At 42.3% G+C, this 21,841-nt stretch overlaps 1 protein-coding gene across 2 annotated transcripts in view; it reads right to left on the bottom strand.

Moving 5' to 3' along the window:
* Positions 1-21,841, bottom strand: part of SPNS2 (SPNS lysolipid transporter 2, sphingosine-1-phosphate) — a 272,325-nt gene that overhangs the window by 21,469 nt on the left and 229,015 nt on the right. For both annotated transcript variants that reach the window (XM_063953718.1, XM_063953717.1), the window contains exons 8-11: positions 19,877-20,066; positions 13,624-13,689; positions 6,774-6,872; positions 5,036-5,199 (exon numbers count right to left, since the gene is read on the bottom strand). In XM_063953718.1, coding sequence (XP_063809788.1) covers positions 5,036-5,199; positions 6,774-6,872; positions 13,624-13,689; positions 19,877-20,066 — 519 coding nt within the window. The remainder of the gene's footprint in view (positions 1-5,035; positions 5,200-6,773; positions 6,873-13,623; positions 13,690-19,876; positions 20,067-21,841) is intronic.

Consider the following 21,841-nt stretch of genomic DNA (forward strand, 5'->3'; position numbering starts at 1 on the left):
AGCTACAGCCGTGGACTACCGTACTGTACTGTGTCTGCTGCTAATATAGACTGGATGATAATGAGATGTAGTATGTATAAAGAAGAAAGAAAAAAAAACCACGGGTAGGTGGTATACAATTATGGATGGACTGCCGAGTGCCGACACAGAGGTAGCTACAGCCGTGGACTACCGTACTGTACTGTGTCTGCTGCTAATATAGACTGGATGATAATGAGATGTAGTATGTATAAAGAAGAAAGAAAAAAAAACCACGGGTAGGTGGTATACAATTATGGACGGACTGCCGAGTGCCGACACAGAGGTAGCTACAGCCGTGGACTACCGTACTGTACTGTGTCTGCTGCTAATATAGACTGGATGATAATGAGATGTAGTATGTATAAAGAAGAAAAAAAAACCACGGGTAGGTGGTATACAATTATGGATGGACTGCCGAGTGCCGACACAGAGGTAGCTACAGCCGTGAACTACCGTACTGTGTCTGCTGCGACTGGATGATAAATAATGATATAAAAAATATATATATATCACTACTGCAGCCGGACAGGTATATATTATATAATGACGGACCTGCTGGACACTGTCTGTCAGCAGAATGAGTTTTTTATAGAATAAAAAAAAAAACACCACACAAGTCACACGACGAGTGTTTAACTTTTTCAGGCAATCACAATATAGTATACTACTAACTATACTGGTGGTCAGTGTGGTCAGGTCACTGGTCAGTCACACTGGCAGTGGCACTCCTGCAGCAAAAGTGTGCACTGTTTAATTTTAATAATATGTACTCCTGGCTCCTGCTATAACCTATAACTGGCACTGCTCCCCAGTCTCCCCCACAATTATAAGCTGTGTGAGCACAGTCAGATATATACATAGATGATGCAGCACACTGGGCTGAGCAGTGCACACAGATATGGTATGTGACTGAGTCACTGTGTATCGTTTTTTTCAGGCAGAGAACGGATTATATTAAATAAAACTGCACTGTCTGGTGGTCACTGTGGTCAGTCACTAGTAAACTCTGCACTCTCTACAGTACTCCTAAGCTCCAGTAAATCAAGTGTCTCTGTCTCAAATCAATCTCACTCTCTCTCTTCTAATCTAAATGGAGAGGACGCCAGCCACGTCCTCTCCCTATCAATCTCAATGCACGTGTGAAAATGGCGGCGACGCGTGGCTCCTTATATAGAATCCGAGTCTCGCGATAGAATCCGAGCCTCGCGAGAATCCGACAGCGTCATGATGACGTTCGGGCGCGCTTGGGTTAACCGAGCAAGGCGGGAAGATCCGAGTCGCTCGGACCCGTGAGAAAAAACATGAAGTTCGGGCGGGTTCGGATTCAGAGGAACCGAACCCGCTCATCTCTAGTATATAATACTGCACAGAAACAATGTAAGACGCCCAAATCTCTCTCTCTCTACACGTTATATTTGACCTTCCCCGCATCCCCAACCCCCCCCCCCCCCGCCACCAACACCTTCCCCGCAGTGCACATGGTTTTGCCTATTAGAGGAAGATTTTGATTTTGCAAATAACCTTGAATTAGGCCCAATGTTTCTGGGTATATGAAAAAAAATAGTTCAGTTTCTCCAATTTTTCCAGCCAACCATGTTGCGCTGTACACAATATAACAATAATGTGTTCATTTGTTTTCTGTGCACATATCTTTGACACGTTTTCATCTTCTGAGAACAATTCATCTATTGCTCAGCTGTGTGGGAGAGGAGAGATGCGGCTCCCCGCTGACAGCTGCTTACACTGCAATTCAGTGACCACTTTCAACCACACTGGGCAGAAACACATGTGGTGCTAAAATGCAATATCACCACTTTATCCTTTGGCGCTTGTCTACTCTAATAAGTAGACCATATGACCGGGTGGGGGCTGGATTATTGATTGTAGCATGTGAAACATAGTGAAGGTGTGATACACTATCAGATTTTTCTCCTATCTTTTTGAGTACAATAAGAAGCCTTAAAGAGACATGCTGTTTGGAAGAACACCAGTGGAGGTGGAATTCTGAGAAGTGGTCATAATTTCATTCAAGCGCCAAAGGATAAAGTGGTGATATTGTGTTTTAGATGCGTCTTTGGTAGTTTGGGTTGAAGCTACTTCACTTACTTGTCCAATAGGTTGCTTAAAGGCGCATTTGATCAGGTTGTACAAACTTTCTGTTCACATGTGGTGCTATACTGGCCCCCAGTAACAGCAGCGAATAGTAAGAAACTATTTATTTTAATTTGATCATGATTGTCATTCATGTGGCGCCACTGGCCAATCAAACTGAAGGCCTATGATTTATAATTGATGTTCCGAAAAAGCTCCATGTTTTCAATGTAGTCACCCAAGTTTGACACAGATATGCCAGTTTGGCAGTCAGGATTAGTTTCTGCATCTTGGTGTGTTGCTGGCTGCTCCAAACTCTCTTTATACAACTTACGGTCATTGCTTCAATAAATGTCTTATTTTGACCAGAGCATTGATGAATAAATGTACTGCCATCTCCTACAGTACAGCTAATAACTACACGTCACCTATGCACCACATCAGTGAATATGAAGGCATATACACCGGAGTCTATATTTCTCTTTTGGAACGGTAAGTAATTTCCAGCAGTAATGGTTTGCACAGTTAGCCTTTTCTACTACAGGCATTCGTCAAAACAGGATTAATATAAAAAATGATCACACATACTGAATAGGCAGGCTGTGGTAAATGATTGTAATGAGCTTCATTTTCCTGCTGTCGTTAATGAATGTATTTATGACATTAAACAAATGGGATGGATTTACTAAAGTATTAATGCTATTAGTATCATGTGATACTGTCCAGGGTACTGCAAACCATTTCTGTGACATTATTATAGTGAACATAAAGGCTAATTGCATTTGAATGAATATGTACAACTGAGGTCCAAGTCACTGAGTTTGTAGTAATATTCTCATCTGTAAGAGCGTTCCCATGCTTATATCTGACGGTTCCATTAACATCTGTTACATAAAATGCCATGCCATGCTGTAAGCTCTTATATATATGCCTTTATAATGCATTAATATGTATGGATACAGCTCCAGAATGCAATGCTTTCCGCTGTCCATGCACATTAATATCTGATCAGTAGATTTATATGTTTTTATAGAATTGCAAGAAAATCAGAGAATGTATGGCTGTCCAAGGATCAAAAATGATCAGCTGTAGATAGATAGGATTGGCAAGAGAAAAAAAAGAGATAGAGAGTGCGCTGTCAACAGCAGCCCGGTAGGGAGGGGGGGTCAACTCCCTTAAATAAGTGAACAGAAATAGAAAAAGGGGGTTAGTACTGGCGCCAGCTGTTAATTCAAATAAAGGAGTAAATTCACCAATGATACTGTAAAATTAATATATAGTTTATTTCATATTACTAAAATGAGGTTTTCTTGTCCTCTATTGGTAAAAAGATGAATTTTATAAAAATTAAATAATATTAATGCAATTGCCACTAATTTTCCCTTTGATAATTAATATCCCACAGTTTCTGGGTAGGACTCAGTTCCACATACGCTCATAAGTTCATTTGAACTATATTTGGAGCATATGCTCCTTAGGAAGCTGGTAGCTACTGGACCAGCGAAACGCGTTGAGCCATTCTACAGGACCACTATTGCTGAACCCTTTGCCCACACCACTGGCCCTTTCTTGGACTCTTTTACATCCACCGGAACAATTCCAACACAAGCTTTTGTGGATCTGGATTTGACCCCGATTGCAACTTGGATCTCCGGCATTTGAGATACCTAGGGGACTATTCCTAAAAGATCTGGGAACATTGATCTTCAAATGAACTTGCGAGCATATGTGGAACTGAGTCCTAGCCAGAAACTGTGGGATATTAATTATCAAAGGGAAACTTAGTGGCAATTGCATTTATATTATTGAATTGTTATAGTATTCATCTTTTTACCAATAGAGGACTAGAAAACCTCATTAGTACTACCCCCCTTTTTCTTTTTCTATATATAGGACTAGGAATGGTGACCAATGTGAATATGAAGTAGGCTAATTGAAGTTCTTTGAAGTTTGTGGATTCTGATCAGGTCACAGACATCTAACAAAGTTACAAATGTTCAGACTTCATCTGAATTCTTAATTATTTTTTTAATTCTATAGCAATGTAATTGTGCTGTAATGTGAAATGTATCCAATTGCTCATTTTAAAATGTAAAAATGTATGGCCAACCTGAGTGTATTTTGTGTCTTAATAAAATCTTATTCCACAATATTTATGCATTTAGGTCACCTTAAAGAGACAAGTTTGTCAATTTGATTTTTAGTGAACGTATTCCCATTCTTATACATGAGGTAGCTGTATGTTACATGATCGTTAGGTTAATGAAGGTAAACAGAACAAATAATTTAATCGGCTGAAGTGGTTACCAATGAAAATAAGATGGAGACTCCTTTTGAGATAATTGTAAAGATGATAATAAAGTAACTACAGTAGCTAATTGAGCTTAATCTGTACTGAATGTAAAGTACTTTATAAATAGCGGAAGCATTACACAGCCTGCTTATCTGTTCAATCAACACTAACCATCTCAGTTATCAGCAACCATACAAAGGTCTTGTGTTCCTAACTTCTGTATGCTTATATTGATCGGAAACCTATGATAGTGATGGACTAAATCATAATTGTGTGGGGATTAAAGGAGGGAGACAAACCCACAAAAGAAAGCAAGGGTACTTACTATAAGCTATAAAGCAGGAGTAAAGCGACTGTAGGTACACGCTATACAATTATTGGGACAAATTTGTCAGTGTATTCCATATGGAAACATACCCCAAGTGTCTCTCATAGGGAGATCAGGCATGGGTCATTTAATCAGTAAAGCAACAGGGGTCAATGCTATAAGAAAGGTGATATTAACACTGACATTATGAAAAACTATTGTAAACGTTAACGTTTCATGAAGTGCTGAATTATTCTCATTGGTGCCCACCACTAGCAAAAACACCACATTGGTTTAACACAGGGTAGAGAAGGTCAACTTACTGTTGCTCAGCTTTGGCGCGATCTTCTAAAAAGTAAAGTGCTGTAGCCAGAAAAAACATCCCCCCCAGTACAACGACAAAGGGGCAAAGCATTAGTGCATAGCCGAGACTCAGGAATTCCCACAGGGGAGACTTGTTGGTGCTCTCTTGGATGAGGTCCGAAATCTAGGGAGACAAAAACACAGATATGTAAACAGTCTGCTGTAACCTGGTGGAAAAGAACAATTCATTTGTACAAGAGAGGAAATCAGCCTTACGCTGGCTGACTCATTTACATGGGCACTGGGGAGCATGGAGGAAAACAGTGTTCAGCGACACAGCACTCCTGCTAAACACAGTGTGCTCCTTTCCAGCACACAGGCCATTTGTGAAGTGTGTCCATGTTTCCAGTCAGGATGAAATAGTTCTAACAAAAATGACAAACAGAACCTTTCAACAGGAACATCATGTGTGTGATTTATAATGAGCAGGGGAGGCAGAAGGTCTCCAAGCACAGACAATGGTATGAAAGGCTACTCAGTTTCTCTTTTATCATCACTTTTTTGATCATTTATTATTTTTACAGACATTCCACAGTGACAACACAATATAAATCACACTAATTAAATTACAGACATTTTTTCATATTTATTTAATTAACAGAAAAAAAAGTTGAATCCACTTTATTTTAAGGTGGAATGTAATAGTGAATTGTGCAGATTTCCTTAATAAACCAATATTAAACTGATAAACCACTATTTTTTTCACACAATTTATGGTATGTAAAAATGAGATCCTTTGTTTAATAGTTAATGATCAATCACTTTACCATGAGGGCTACTAAATTCCCTAGGAATGCTACCATGTCATGGGACAGGTTCTCATCTGTTCATCCATCAAAAGCCAAAATGGTATCATCAGTAAATGGAACAATGACGACAGTGGATGGATACTAATCAATCCTATTCCACATTTCATTAGCTATGGGCTCCTAGTTTTATATAGCCCTATGAGAATGATATAAGCAAGACAATTCCTTCGTAGACATTTATGGAAAGCATGTTTTCCAGGGTTCTATGGATTATACATTGTGTTGTCACCACTTTCAGTAAAGTCTCATGTTGCCAGAAAACCTCTACAATGAGATTTGGAAGTAGAGCAATTAGAATAATACATTACGCCCCAACTGTGAAATGGCCTTGTAGTCCTGCAAAGTGATGTACCAGCTCAGTCAGACACACACCCTGGGAGCAGTTCAGCTCAACGCTGAAGACTCTTTACAGGTCGGACTCATCGGCTTTGTGTATGCTCATTATATTTAGGAGTAGTTAAGAACAAGTGCGCAGAGCTATGTAATGATTCCCATCGCTGTAGTTGCATGACCCAGCACGGTTCTCTATCAGCATCAAGCTGCTTTCTGCACAGCTGTGTGCTATGGCTGATTTTTGAAGCAAGGTCATAATTCCCACATTATTTGAGAACATTGAACAAGTACTCGATATAGGGAAGTTAAGAAAACCGTTTAATTTAAGTAAATATCAAGGTAAAATTCTGAGCAACAAATAATGATGTACCAGTTTTGTACATAGGCATGCAGTGAAACGGTCTAAAAAATATTTCCACTGTATATTCCAAAACTCACACAGTAAAAGATGTAAAGTTATTAATACAGGTGAATACATATGTGATGTGTATGTTCTGGTAGATATGATAGGTTATACATTACACTAGCAATACATACATGGTCGCTGTGTACTTACAAAACCAATAAGGTACGGGCTGCCAGCATCGCCAAGAAGGTGTGACGTAAAGCTCTGCAAGGCCACAGCTGTTGCACGACGCGTTGGAATTACAACGTACTGCACAAAACAGAGGAAATGGAACACGGAGCATTACAATCGTTATCACTGTAATCACTGTTTGGGGCTTGAGTAACGGTGGCTGATATGGACAGAACACGTACAGGGAGCAAATACTGCAGAAAATCTCTTTTGAATTGAAATATGTTATTTTGTGTAAATTTGTTTGATATAAAACACTGTCCTAAGCTCATCTAAACATGGATCCAGGTTTGGATTTTAATGATTATATGTATTTACTGATTATTTACTGCCAATTTCTCTGCACATAATAAATATTTATCTAGAGCAAGCTCCTTGTGCATTGGCAAATATCACCATAGACCTCCTCCCCAAATGAGATGAATGGGATATAGTGCTATTCCCAGTATTTCTGTATAGAATACCTCCGTTTTTACAACGAACAATGCAATACCATTAAAAACAGCTTAGTACAGCAACTGCTACTTAATAAAGAAGTTAAAGATAAGGAGATGATTAGGTACAGTATAATGATCAATAACATCAACAGGTGGATTACTCTCTTGCTGTTATTCCTTCTTAATGCATACAATTATTCATATTTAGAATGTAAGCTCTCACGAGCAAGGCCCTCAATCCTCATGTGCTTATCCTTCTCTTACTTAAACCATCCTCGACGGCACCTAACCCCGTGGTTTTCTGCCAATCTGATACTTATGTCAGTGTTATGTACCATGTACTTGTCCTATATTGTCTTCAACTGTAAATCACTACTGTATTGTTCTGTTTTGATTATTAATTTACTCTGTAATTGGGCGCTGCGGATCCCTTGTGGCGCAATATAAATAAAGGATAATTATAATAATAATAATAATAATTTCACGGCTGAGTCATTTGTGGACCCCACAATTATTACTGAGCAACAGAAGTCTAATGTGAACATTTTCATTTTTATCTGCAGAGGTACGTTTCACTGCAGCCCATTTTGTTTGTGGAGACAATTGTGCGATACTGACTGACTGGTGATATCTTGATATATCAAACAAAAACACAACATTCCAGAAGCTTCCTGTTTAAGAAACACATTTCATGGCCACCAATTTGCATGTACATTAAAAGTTAAATAGGAAATTCCTACGGCTGCAGCAGACGGTTTTCAAGATTATTTCATTCCTCGGCCAGGACATAACTATAGTGTAGGACATTCCAATCAGAAAGTGATGGAAGTCATTGGAACAATGGCCCAGGAATGTTATTGTGGAGGAGAGGCTCTAAGAAATGTGACTCAAGTACTAAAACAAAAGGCCAAGTACAGTATGATGAGCAGTAACACAGCCTGGATTATTGGCTAATTAATGTGCATGACAGCATGTGAGATTACACATTGCTTATGAACTAAGACATTATAAATATGGGTGCCACCGCATTAATTACAGTGAGCTGGTTATATTAGGTTTCATTTAATGTACCAATTATAGGCACCCACACAAGAGGAAGCTGTATAGAATGGATGCTAATGATTTAGGTATGCCTCATACCTTGGATTGAAGCATGTAACATAATTAAAATTATTTAAGTATTAAGTTAATTTATATGGCTCCACCCTTTATTTGTTTGACCTTAATAATTTAGCAAAGTAGAACAACAATTACCAAAGAACTTCATTCAAAATCCATGGGACCTAGCAGCAATCAAATACCTCTCCCCTGTGTGATTCCTTCTGCAGTAGACAGTGCTGAGAGTTGTCGAGAAGCAGCTGACTGAGCAAACTGCAGCATTTCCTGACATGTCAGTCAGTGGTATCTCACTGATCTACACACAACCCAACCCACTTTACCTACATTTCCCTCTACCCAGTGACATAGGAAGATAGATCAATCAGGGTTGGACCAAGGTGAACGTTTCGCTCTTGGTCTGCGTATTTGAAAACTCTGCTGCTGATAATTAACTTCTTAATATTTAGATCTTTTTACACTTGTTGAAAAATGATTACGGAATACAAAGGGGAAAAGCTCCGTTTTCATTTTAGCAATAAAATGACAATGCTATTCATTTCAAAGAATGTTCGCCGAATACGGTTGAGTTAATTACGCTTTTATACTACGTTTTATTCACCCATGTTTAACTTTTATAAAAATATTGTTTGTTGCATATAGTGGGGCTCATGTAGAGTTGTGCGGAAAATGCAAGTTGCAGGTTTATTTGCACAAATTGCGTGTTATACTCATGCACACCAATAATTATTATGCAACTGTCCCTATGGCAACTGGGACACGCAAATCCCTACATTAGAGAATCAAAATGGAGGAAGGAGCGGGCGTGCAAGTGTAGGCAAAGAGCCATAATGGTCTGTTCGCACAAATGCTTCCCATGCAGATCACAGATAAAATGTATATGTGCCTGTCAGGAGGCGATTCGACCCCTGCTTCAAAATAAGCACTCATGATAAACATGGTCAGCTGCCACTTGTGATTGGCCGAGTGTCTTGATTCCCGACAGATCTTTTCACTACTATTAGTGCAGCTGCTGCAATTTTATTCCAGATTATTTAAAATTATTTTTGCAAGCAGTCCACGCACCGTAGGACAGTAGATTCCTGTTTGAGGTTTTTTTTTTTTTAAAGGGGAAGATTACAGATATATTTCATTGTATAGTATTTTACATGTCTGATTTCCTCCAACTTTTTGTCAGGTCATTAGTATTTAGTTATATCCAGACACAGAGTCTACCATATATACAGGGCCGGATTAACAATGGGGCTGATGGAGCTGCAGCTCCAGGCCCAGCATCAAAATAGGCCCACGGCATCTTTATATTGCTATGCTGCTGTAGACAAAAAACAAATTCCTGCTACAGCAGCCTGCCAGTGGGTATTCGTGGCCCCGCCTCCCGGCTGCATAAACACCCTGTCCATCCCCCGAACGCCAGCCATGGTGTGCGCAGGAATCCCCTTTCCCAATGTGACCGGAGCTCAAGAGGGAGAAGCTGAAGTAAAATGGCCCGGCGGCCGCTGGTCACGGGCAGTGAAGGTCCACGCTGGACGGCCAGTTGGTGTTGAGGCTGAGAGCTGTGGTCAGCGAGTTGGGAGCAACAGGCGCTAAGAAGTGATCGCTGCCAGGAGCCGCGGGAGCCTCTGCTAGCATCACACCGGGGAGTCAGGAAGCACCAGATCGCCGGAGGTCACCAGCGCAGCATGTCACTCTGAGCCGCAGGCAGGAGGTAAGAGGGAAGCCTCCGGCGGTTGTCCCTTACGGCTGGATGTGAAACAAACGGGTATACACCAAACTCCCCAATCGGCGTGGGAGGGCAGAGACTGTAAATCGGCCAGACAGGTTAATTTCTAAAATCAGTCAAAAACATATTGTAAAAACATATGTTTTATACGTTCTTTATTATCCGCACAAAATACATGTGTGTTTTAATTGTCCACCGAAAATGGGAAACCGATATCTCTGTGATTATAGTATAATGCTGGGTACACATAGGCGGATATGTCGGCTGATCTACTGAACAGCTGATATGTAGGTGAGCCCGTCGACCAGTGTGTAACAACGATATGTCTGTGAACGCTATCGTTCACAGACATATCGCATCGGCCCTGCATCACACACATCTTCACATATATTGGCGCATCCCTGTGTGCATACAGTCGGTCAGCCGACTGCCCGTGCACATGCTGCAGCAGCTGGCGGTGACTGATGGCTGAAATTCGCGCCCAGTTCGTGACATCAGTCACAACGGATCGGGCAGTGTGTACAGATGGAGCCATCCTCATCTATCCCTTTAATAGGATTAACTGAGCCAGGGCAGTCTTTCTTAATCCCCTGCTGTAATGACTTAATCCCCTGCTGTATTGTTCTCTCTGTATTGTATTGCAGCTGAGAACAATAGATGAGTTTATGCTGATAAACCTTGGTGCACCTAGGCGCAGAGAAGGCTAGATGAGCGAGGCCCCATCTGTATGTACAACACACGGCGTGGTCTGTCTGTAGATATATCTGCAGATATGTATATCAAGCAGTGTGTACCCACCATAATTCAACAACAGTACCAGGGATCTGCCTTCTATGGGGTATATTCAATTAGTCGGTAAACCGGCACTAATTCGACTGTTTGCTATTCAGTAGCGGGCATTTTTGACAGTTTTTTGCTTCATTTTCATCATGCCTTTTCGTTTTTGTTTTTTAGTTGAATCGGCATGGATGAAAACAAACAAAAACGGTTGTAAACGCCCACAAATTCTACAAAACACGTGGATCAGCGGTGAATTCACGATCCACGTGGTTTTCGGCTGGGCAGATTTTTCACAAGCTGAAAAATCGGAACAGGCTTTAAATAGGTTGAATTCGGCATCTGGCAGCAGCGCATCCCATATAGAATTGTGCGTGAGATGCGGTGGGGAGTTTTGGAGGGATCGCAGCAGGTATCGGAGATAACCACTGTGATCCCTCCTTTTTACATTGCAGTGAATCCCATCCCTCTTAATCATGTGTTTTTTTTTCCAGATAAATGGGCTCCTAAAACCCCCCAAAATGAGCTATGACAGTCGGAGCTCCACTAAAGCGCAACCACCCATGATGCAGAAAGAGTGAGATTTGGGTGGGGGGGTGTTTTAAAACTGAAATCTAAATTGCAGAGTAAAAATAAAGCAGCCAGTATTTACCCTGCACAGAAACAAAATAACGCACCCAAATCTATCTCTCTCTGGACATGTTATATCTGCCCCCCCCCCCCCCCCCCCCTGCAGTACACATGGTTTTGCCCATCTGCTAACAAAGTTGCTGCTACGATCAGGTCTGAATTAGGCCCATAGGGGGTCATTCCGAGTTGATCGTTTGCTAGCAACATTTTGCTGTGCTGCGATCAGATAGTCGCCGCCTATGGGGGAGTGTATTTGCGCTTTGCAAGTGTGCGAACGCTTTTGCAGCCGACGGCACAAAAAAGTTTTTTTTGCAGTTTCTGAGTAGCTCTGGACTTACTCAGCCGCTGCGATCACTTCAGACTGTCCTGTTCCGGAATTGACGTCAGACACCCGCCCTGCAAACGCTTGGACACGCCTGCAGCGGTGATCATGACCCTGCGGCGACACACACTAGGCCTTTCTTACATTTCAGCTCCAGGCCCATATGGACCTTAATCTGGCACGGCATATATATGACACTTCATTAAGGTAATACCCATTGTGGTGGTCATTCAGAGTTGTTCGCTCGTTGACTATTTTCGCTATGCTGCGGTTTGTTGCAAAATGCGCATGCGCAAGGCACGCAGGGTGCATGCGCTTAGTTATTTAACTAGATTTGCTGTGGATTCTGCGGCACTTTTCAGTCGCTCTGCTGATCGGTGAGTGACTGGCAGAAAAGGGGCGTTTCTGGGTGGTAACTGAGCGTTTTCCGGGAGTGTGCTAAAAAACGCAGGCATGCCAGGGAAAAACACGGGAGTGTCTGGAGAAACGGGGGAGTGGCTGGCCGAACGCAGGGCGTGTTTGTGACGTCAGACCAGGAACTAAACGGACTGAGCTGATCGCAATCTGTGAGTAGGTCTGGAGCTACTCAGAAACTGCAAGAAAATATTTAGTAGCAATTCTGCTAATCTTTCATTCGCTATTCTGCTATGCTAAAATACACTCCCAGAGGACGGCGGCCTAGCGTGTGCAATGCTGCTAAAAGCAGCTAGCGAGCGAACAACTCGGAATGAGGGCCAGTGTTGGAATTGTGTACATGGCATCCCCATGTGACAGCTTTCGCCGGCCAGTGCACTTAGTTACTAATAGTACCTGGACAAATCATGTCGTGACTTGTAATGCAAGGGGTGCAAATCTAAGTATACGTTTTTACTTGCAGAGCAAATACTGTCCGCTTTTGCATGCAACTCACAAATATTGGGCAGCTTTATTTTTACTTCTAACTCTGAATCAGCCCCAGTATGTATAAATATAGCATTACAAAATCAAAACAGTAAAGCCAAACATATGTATGAAATAGACATGTTGCATGGTACTTTTGCGGTCAGATCTAGGGCCAACAAGATGCTTAGTGCTCCGGTATCATGGCCGGGATGTGGAGGCATGGGCATGTCTTGTTGTGACAAGGTCCTCTGTGCGTGCTGAGGAGGTGTGGCCATACATTGGGGGTGTGGCTGCACCGCACTGGCAGGCCTGTGTACTATGTACCTACCCCTCTTTTTGTGCTTCAGGCCTGTCAACATGCCTGCATACAGTATGTACTGTGTATCATGTGTTCTGATATCCTTGGCTAATGTGCATACTCTACTACACAGACATTTGCACATGGCAGTATAATCAGTAGAATTGAGATATATTACCACTTGGAAAAGCAAAATAAAAAAAATTGTATTCTATTTTGATCTGTAATTACTTTGCACATAGGGCCTAATTCAGACCTATTCACAGCAGCACATTTGTTAGCAAATGGGCAAAACCATGTGCACTGCAGGGGGGGGGGGGGGCAGATATAACATGTGCATAGAGAGTTAGATTTGGGTGGGGTGTGTTCACACTGAAATCTTAATTGCAGTGTAAAAACAAAAGAAGACAGTATTTACTCTGCACAGAAACAATATAACCCTCCCAAATCTAACTAACTATCTCTGCACATATTATATCTGCCCCCCCCCCCCCCTGCAGTGCACATGGTTTTGCCCATTTGCTACATGGGCGATCAGATGTGAATTAGGCCCATAGAACCATCCAGCAGTATTGTTTCATTAGGTTTACAAATCATGTTACATGCTAGTTTATTAAATTAGTAGAATATAGTGAAGTTTTACTCACCATTAACATATCAGCTGTGATGGCCCAGTTAGAGAAGAGTAGGGTCTCCCCAGCGAATATGCAAATCTGCAACAAATCAAGGAATCGTATTAAAGAAGGTCATGCGAATCATACTATTCCGTGTCATTTCCGTTTACACACCACATAATATGCCTGTATGTTTGTTATACTTCTATCATTGTGTGTGCTCTATGCTTAATACTAGTACAATACAATTTGTTAAGAATACAAGATTGTGGATATGTTACATTGTTCAAGTTCAGTTTATTGGGGGCCATTCAGAGTTGTTCGCTCGTTGACGATTTTCGCTATGCTGCGATTTGTTGCTAACTGCGCATGTGCATGGTACGCAGAGCGCATGCGCCAAGTTATTTAACACAAAACTTAGTAGATTTGCTGGTGTTCGTACAACGCTTTTCAGTCGCACTGCTGATCAGTGAATGATTGACAGGAAAGGGGCGTTTCTGGGAGGTAACTGAGCGTTTTCCGGGAGTGTGCTAAAAAACGCAGGCGTGTCAGGGAAAAACGCGAGAGTGTCTGAAGAAACGGGGGAGTGGCTGGCCGAACGCAGGGCGTGTTTGTGACGTCAAACCAGGAACTAAACGGACTGAGCTGATCGCAATCTAGGAGTAGGTCTGGAGCTACTCAGAAACTGCAAAGAATAATTTAGTAGCAGTTTTGCTAATCTTTCGTTCGCTATTCTGCTATGCTAAGATACAGCATACGGCCTAGCGTGTGCAATGCTGCTAAAAGCAGCTAGCGAGCGAACTCGGAATGAGGGCCATTGTCATCAGCCAAAACAAATTGACAGACGAAAATTACAATAGTACATAGCACCAGGCGACACAGTCTTAGCATACATACAAACTCAGAAAAAATAATAATACACTTGTACGTTTAACATCCGTACTGCAGATGGAATAAAACTGTTCTAAAACGACTAGTACGTGCCAGCAGAGTTGGAAACCTCTTTCGGGATGGAAGTTCAACAAAAAACTAATTAAAGGAATGTCCACATTCTGATGTAATACTTCTAACTTTACTTAAGGCCCTGCGACTATACAGCTTGGTCATAGATCTAAAGATTTTTAGAAAACTGCGCATGCGTTGAAGACTAAATACGTAACGTAGAGCCATTATAGCTGATTCAGTGTTGCACAGATATAATGGTGCCCATACACTTGTGAGATAATTGGTGCTAACCTTCGATTTCGACTGCATCTGTGAGAGAAATCGAAGGATTGTATGCACGTTAGGTACCTTGTGACGCGATGCCCGGGCACGCCGGTCGAATCTCACGTCTCAAGATAGTATGTGCTGCACTTAATATTTATCGAATCGCAGCGCGATCGCATGTGTTTTTAAAAACACATGCTATATATCGCACTGCAATGTGCGATGGGCACCCGCCGTGAGTGGCCAGAGGCCGCTACCACTCGGCGGTGATGTGCCCATCACGTGATTACCATGCGATCTATCGCATGATCGCATGGTAATCACTTTTGCAGTTCGAGTGTGATTTCATCGCACCTGAACTGCCAGTGCGATGCCCCGCGATGTCACGATGAGCAGTCGCGTCACACGGGTAAAAAGCGGATAGCCGCTCAGCGATGGGTTTGTGCGACGGATCTGTTTGCAAGGGCAATCGCAAGGAGATTGAGAGGAAGAAGGCGTTTGTGGGTGTCAACTGACCATTTTCAGGGAGTGTCTGGAAAAACGCAGGCGTGTCCATGCGTTTGCAGGGAGGGCTCCTGACGTCAGTTCCAGTCCCGGACAGGCTGAAGTGATCGCAGCGGCTGAGTAAGTCCTGGGCTGCGCAGAGACTGCACAAAATCTGTTTGTACAGCTCTGCTACACAAGCGTTCGCACACTTGCAAAGCGAAAATACACTCCCCTGTGGGCAGCGACTATCTGATCGCAGCAGTGCAAAAATCGCTCGCTAGCAATCAGGTCTGAATTATGCCCTAATAACAGCTGATTAAAGCAGCTCACACACATAGAAGTCTATGTAAACATTTGTCACTACAGCGTATGTTACCTAGGGCATCACATATTAATGACAATAGGAGTCATTTGCTGAGGAGTGAGCACATTGAGAGTACTTCAGATCAGAAATACTCTTTATATTACTGGACAATGGGCCTAATTCAGACCTGATCGCTGTTGTGCGAAATCGCACAGCGGGCAAATATCGAATGACTGCACATGCACCAAAATGCGCAGGCGCAACGCCAAACAGTGACAGGATGGTGAGAACATTTTAATCACAAGGCGTTTGCAAGGTGATTGATAGGAAGAGGACGTTTGTGGGTGGTAACTGCCCGTTTCCTGGGATTGTCAGGAAAAACGCAGGCGTTCCCAAGCGTTTTCTGGGAGGGTGTGTGACGTCAGCTCCGGCTCGGATCAGCCTGTTTGTATCGCACTGTAGGAGTAAGTCCTGGGCTACGCACAGACTGCGCACACTGGAAAAATCATTAGACGGTGAGTGAGTTACTAACGGATTTGCAGCTGTCCACTGTCTGGCAAAGTTTCGCACGGTGTACACATGCATTCGACACTTGCATGGGGCGGGTTTTCACTCTCTGTGGGCGGCGGTTACCTGATTGCAGACCTCTGCAAAAACGCACAGCAGCGATCAGGTCTGAATCCTGCCCAATGTCAGGCTGATATGGAATTAGGAGTTTGCTCTAATGTGAACTGAACATTGTTAGTAACAAAAGAGAACAATATAGGGATTTATTAATAATGGATGTAAAAGATTCACAGACAATTCTCTTTCCCTTTGGTACATATGATATAAAAGGTGTTCCATTGTCTATGGGATATAATGCATGTGACCAGCCAGCTCTATATTGCTGTAGTTTGTCCTTTTGTACATGGCTCTTTATAAGCTGGACTCTGTGCTTGGGGCTCTATGTGCTGTGTTCTGTATGTTTAGTAACACACTCCTTTCACTTATTGTACTCCCTGCTGCCTTCTTGTATGCTTCCATTGTGCCACTCTGCTTTGAAGAACAATTTGTTTTATGTGGTTTGCAATTACATTATCTGTTTTCTTGAAGTATTCAACACAAACATTTCTGCATGTTTAACATATGTATTAGTATATTATATGTAACCTACCTATGCCTCATTAGATGTATAGCACTACAGCTGGTTTGTGAAATAGATGGCAATAAGGATATCATTCTACCAATCTATAGTACGGGTTGTCCAGACCGCCGGTAACCTGACTATATCCCTAAAGTACACCTCTTGCCTATACACAGTAGAAAGAGCCATTATGCCTTAACCTATATTCACAAGAACACACAGAACAATGCACTAGGGACCAAGGAACTCAATTTGTGAGTCAGCCATATTACCTGTCCCTATTGAGTAGAGAAGCTGTATGAACATAGACAATAATTTTAAAAGAAACAAAGGCTTTCCCCACATTGTGTTCTATATATCCTATACAGTACAAGAGAACATGTGTGGCCAGCCACCTAGCTATTGGAAGGAAAGCAGTATTTACAATCAGCATAGGTTAGTAAAGCATAGGAGAGCACAAGCAGTCGATTTACATAGCTACTGGCGGGTGTAGTATGGTATGCCGGGGGCCGGGCTCCCGGCGACCAGCATACCAGCGTCGGGAGCCAGACCGCCGGCATATCGCTGCGCTCAACACGCTGTGGGCATGGTGGCGCTATTTTATTCTCCCTCCAGGGGGTCGTGGACCCCCACGAGGGAGAAAAAGTGTCGGTATGTCGGCTGTCGGGATTCCGGCGCCGGTATACTGTGCGCCGGGATCCCGACAGTCGGCATACTGAAGACCACCCCTACTGGCACACTGTATACATGTTCCTTATAACTATGACAGACTACAGAAAGAGACAGAGACAGTGTCCGTGTCACATGGTTGTTCCCATCAGCAATTTTACAGTTAGACTTTTGAAAGTGATGGAAGCCCATTTTACCATTGTATAAAGTGGTCTGCTATTAAAAAGTCAGCTTTATATCCCAGACAAAGTAATAGAAATGGTATGCCAATGTGACATTATTAAGTAGCAGCAAACCTAAAACCTGTGGACAGCCATTTAAATAAGTAGGTTTGTGTTTTAGGATTGTCTAACAAGCTAAATCGCTTCTAAGTATAATCGTTATGGTTGTCCTGACTAAAACCTAGACCATTTTGCTAACATAACCGGCAGCTATGCTCCAAATCAATCAATGCTTTTCTCGAAGTGCACGAGGTGCAAATATTTTTCTGCTCCCCTGCTACGAATAATAAAGATCTACTGCGGTCATAAAACTGCTCGCTGTAATGTACTCCTGGCAAACACTGATCCACAAGAAAAGAGTTTACACAACAATAGCACTGCATACACTGTGTTGTTTCTGCAGCATTACGTTTCCAGATAAAAATAACCTAGTATTGTCAAGTACATGGTGGTGTTAGCATCTCTGTGAACTAAAGCATATATTTTTAGAGAACACTAGGTAATCAATGGCACTTGAAGTCATCAGTACAAGAACCTCATTATTCCATCTAGCCATGACACTTCTTCTAGAAATTAGGTAGATCTGAGCAAACTATGAGTCATCCCATGGTCACTCTGGCCACTGTCTAGATCAGTGGTTCTCAAACTCGGTCCTCAGGACCCCACACAGTGCATGTTTTGCAGGTAACCCAGCAGGTGCACAGGTGTATTCATTAATCACTGACACAATTTAAAAGGTCCACAGGTGGAGTTAATTATGTCACTTGTGATTCTGTGAGGAGACCTGCAAAACATGCACTGTGTGGGGTCCTGAGGACCGAGTTTGAGAACCTGTGGTCTAGATCATTGAAGCAGAATGACAACCAGTCAGAAGAGGATAGAACATTAGCAGCTTTTAATTATTCTACCATAAACAGTGGCCCTCATTCAGATCCTGTTGGATCTGCGTCCTGATGCGTAAAATACCAATGTTCGGTACTGTGCTGATGCGCGGGACCTGTTCTGCTCATGTGGAAATGGCTCCTGCGATGTAGGAAGCAGACGGGCAACAGACTGCCCGTGATTGACAGTCTGATACCATTTTGGAGGCGAGGGGGGGGACCTCTTCCCTCCCCCTAAACAGTGGCGCGCTTCCAAAATGCAAAATGGAGGAGTGAAGAGGCCAGGGATCCCAACTGTTGGACAGAGATTACCTGGCCTCCATGGGCGGTTTGTGCAGCATCATTGGTACCGCAGGCTGCCCAATGGTGAATCAGTGATCCAATGCCTGCTCGGATTACTATTGCAGCAGGAGGAGTCTACTTGTAATAGACGCCTCCTGCTGTATTACTATACATCACTACCCAAGGAAGCTGCAGTGATGGCAACTGCAACCACATCTGAATTAGCCCAGGTGTTTGCTCTTTGGTGATGATCTGATTAAATGCCAGAGAGTAAGAAATGTTATTTCAGAATCAAGTCATCCCTATTACTGGGTGTTAAATATTGTCTTATGGTACTCCATGGTGGACATGTATGCAGGGCAGTAGAGAACCTGGCTGGCCAGGTACTTTTCAGGGTGTGTGGTCTACTCATGGGAGGCATGGCCTTGAACACTTAGAAAAACAAAAATACAGAAAAAAATAGTACTTTAAATGCCTCCCTGGACACACTGCGGCCCAGCACCAGCGTGAGCTGGGCTGAGGAGCAGAGCTGCAATTGCTGCAGTCAGGTAAGGGGGGATGGGGACTTGGGCCCTCTCTGGGCCTGGGCAAATTACCCGATTTCCCCCCCACCCTCCCCTCTGGCACCACTGCATGTGTGGACCTCTCCTGTTCTGTCTACTGTTCCAAATATACAAGTTCTAATTATTCCAAAGAGGTTTCAGCCAGAGCGTATCCTAAGCTACTCTACAGCATATTACAGGGTTTTCCTCCACTGTCATCTATTTGTTTGTAAGTACATTAGGATACTGTCAAATATATTATTTGTAAACCACTATACTAAATACAATTTCAAAATAAAATAATCAATACCACTTCTTAATGTGATCTAGTACTCCTGAGCCAGTTCTCCTCTCTGTAGGGTGCATTTCCTGCAGGGCGCAGTGCTTGGCAAGGAATACAAGTGACTGGGTGGGTGGCACTATTTCTTTAACAGGAGTATAACAACTGCAGATCATGGGCAATCTGGGTATCATCAGCTGAGCTGGACAGAAGGCTTGTTTCAGGCTCACTAGGCAGTAATTATTTACAACAGCAGAGAAGAGATTTCCCCAGTAATAGGACTTACATATGCAGCTATGCTGCTGCTCTTGGCAGCGACGAAGACCAGGCAAATGAAGATAGCTGATCCCAGCATGCCGACGGCACAGACAAGTGGGTCAGCGCGCTGAGTTTTCAGCCGACACCATTTAGTAGCCCCTGCTCCTGTTATCACACCAAGGAAGCCAGTGATGCAGGTGATTGCTCCAAATATTAAACTGTTAAATGTAGAAAAAAAAAAAAGTTATTACCCTTTTTTTCTCATATTCTGGACCCAGATCTGTTAGTAAATACTGTAACACTGTGTAGACACTATGACAATACTATAAAAAAAAACAGTATAAGGTGGAAGAAAGCTAGTAAAAATAAACTAATATAGAAATATTTAAAAATGGTGGGGAACGTTGTGGAACTCATTTAAAGTTGTGAACAAATCCAGCTAAGGACCGGATTTAATTAGCTGCGCTAACTTTAACTAAGGTTATATATGGGTCACTGATGGCCCTAGAGTCTCATGTGGCCCCCAGCTATTCTGGGGTTTATTTCCTGTCAATTATTTGTTTCGCCGGCATGAAGCCCCTGCTCTTATTATTTCTTTAATACCCACTGAGCGTAACCCACGGCCCAGTGACTGACAGGACGCTCATCCCTACATTAGAGCATGTGCATACAGATTTCTAGCCGACTAGTGTCTATTCCATTTTTTTCAGTTTCATGACCAAGATCTTTTTCATATCAATATGTAAGAAGTAGTGTATAATAATGATGGTGAGTGCTGGCCTATGTGTAACAGGGTAGTGACATGATGCAAGAGTAGAGGAAAGCTGCAAGATACAGATGACACCAATATACTGGGAGTTGGATAGCGAAAAGCACAGAGTAGATAGGTGGTGTAAAATACATTTTATATGACACCTAGCTCACACATTAAACTTGTTCTGCAAGGATTTGATAGCTGGGTGATTTAAGTATATAAGGCAATTACTGCTCACTGTAAAAAAAAAACATTTAAAAAGTGGGTTTCCTCATATAATGCATGTCGTCACAAGGATGTAACCAAATAGGACATCCTATTTTTGGGGGTTGAAGTCCAGTCATGTCTTATATGAGGCAGCCAATGTGCATAGTCTATCCATTCATTTATGTGCCTCTGGACACAGAGAGAAATCAGCAGAAAAAAGTAGTAATAGTGCCACTGTATAGGTCATCGGTACCACCTCATCTAGAATACTGTGTTCAATTCTGGAGGCCACATCTTCAGAATGATTATAATACATTAGAGACTGTACAAGGAAGGGCAACTAAAATGGTGCATGGCCTCCATCACAAAACTTACCCAGAAAGACTGAAGGATCTCAATATGTATAGATTGCCGCACAGAGGGGAAAGGGGGGGAGATACATGATAGTAACTTTCAAATATATCAAGGGTTTTAACAAGGTCCAGGATGGAGACATTCTTCCAAGGAAGAGAAGTACTAGAACATGAGGACATTGAAACTGAAAGGACGTAAATTGAGGGGAAACTTGAGGAAAAAGGACTTCACAGAAAGGGTACTGGCAGAGATTGTAGAGGCTAATACAGAGAAGGAATTTAAACATGCTTGGGATAGCATAAGGATATCCTTACAAAAAACTAATGATTTAATAGGGTTTGAGGTAACAATAAGGTTAAAAAAGGGGTAGTCTAGATGGGCCAAGTGGTTCTTATCTTCCATCAAATTCTGTGTTTCTATGTTTGTCTCTCCTATTTGCAGTAAATAAACACAACTTCCTCTAGGTGGATCAAATCCACTCATGTGCATACTAATGCAGGCAGAAGATTGAATATTCACAGGCTTGATTTGCACTGTAGGTTTTTACCTAGTTGTTTTTTGGGGGTTTTTTTTTAAATAAGGCAAAATATGTCATTTGTCATCATGGACAGAAAACAACAAGTGCATGAGATGCACCAATGATAAAAATGATGGAAGGGAAGGAATGAAGGGACTTAC

This window comes from Pseudophryne corroboree, chromosome 2, assembly GCF_028390025.1.
Source record: "Pseudophryne corroboree isolate aPseCor3 chromosome 2, aPseCor3.hap2, whole genome shotgun sequence".
NCBI classification, from domain to species: domain Eukaryota; kingdom Metazoa; phylum Chordata; class Amphibia; order Anura; family Myobatrachidae; genus Pseudophryne; species Pseudophryne corroboree.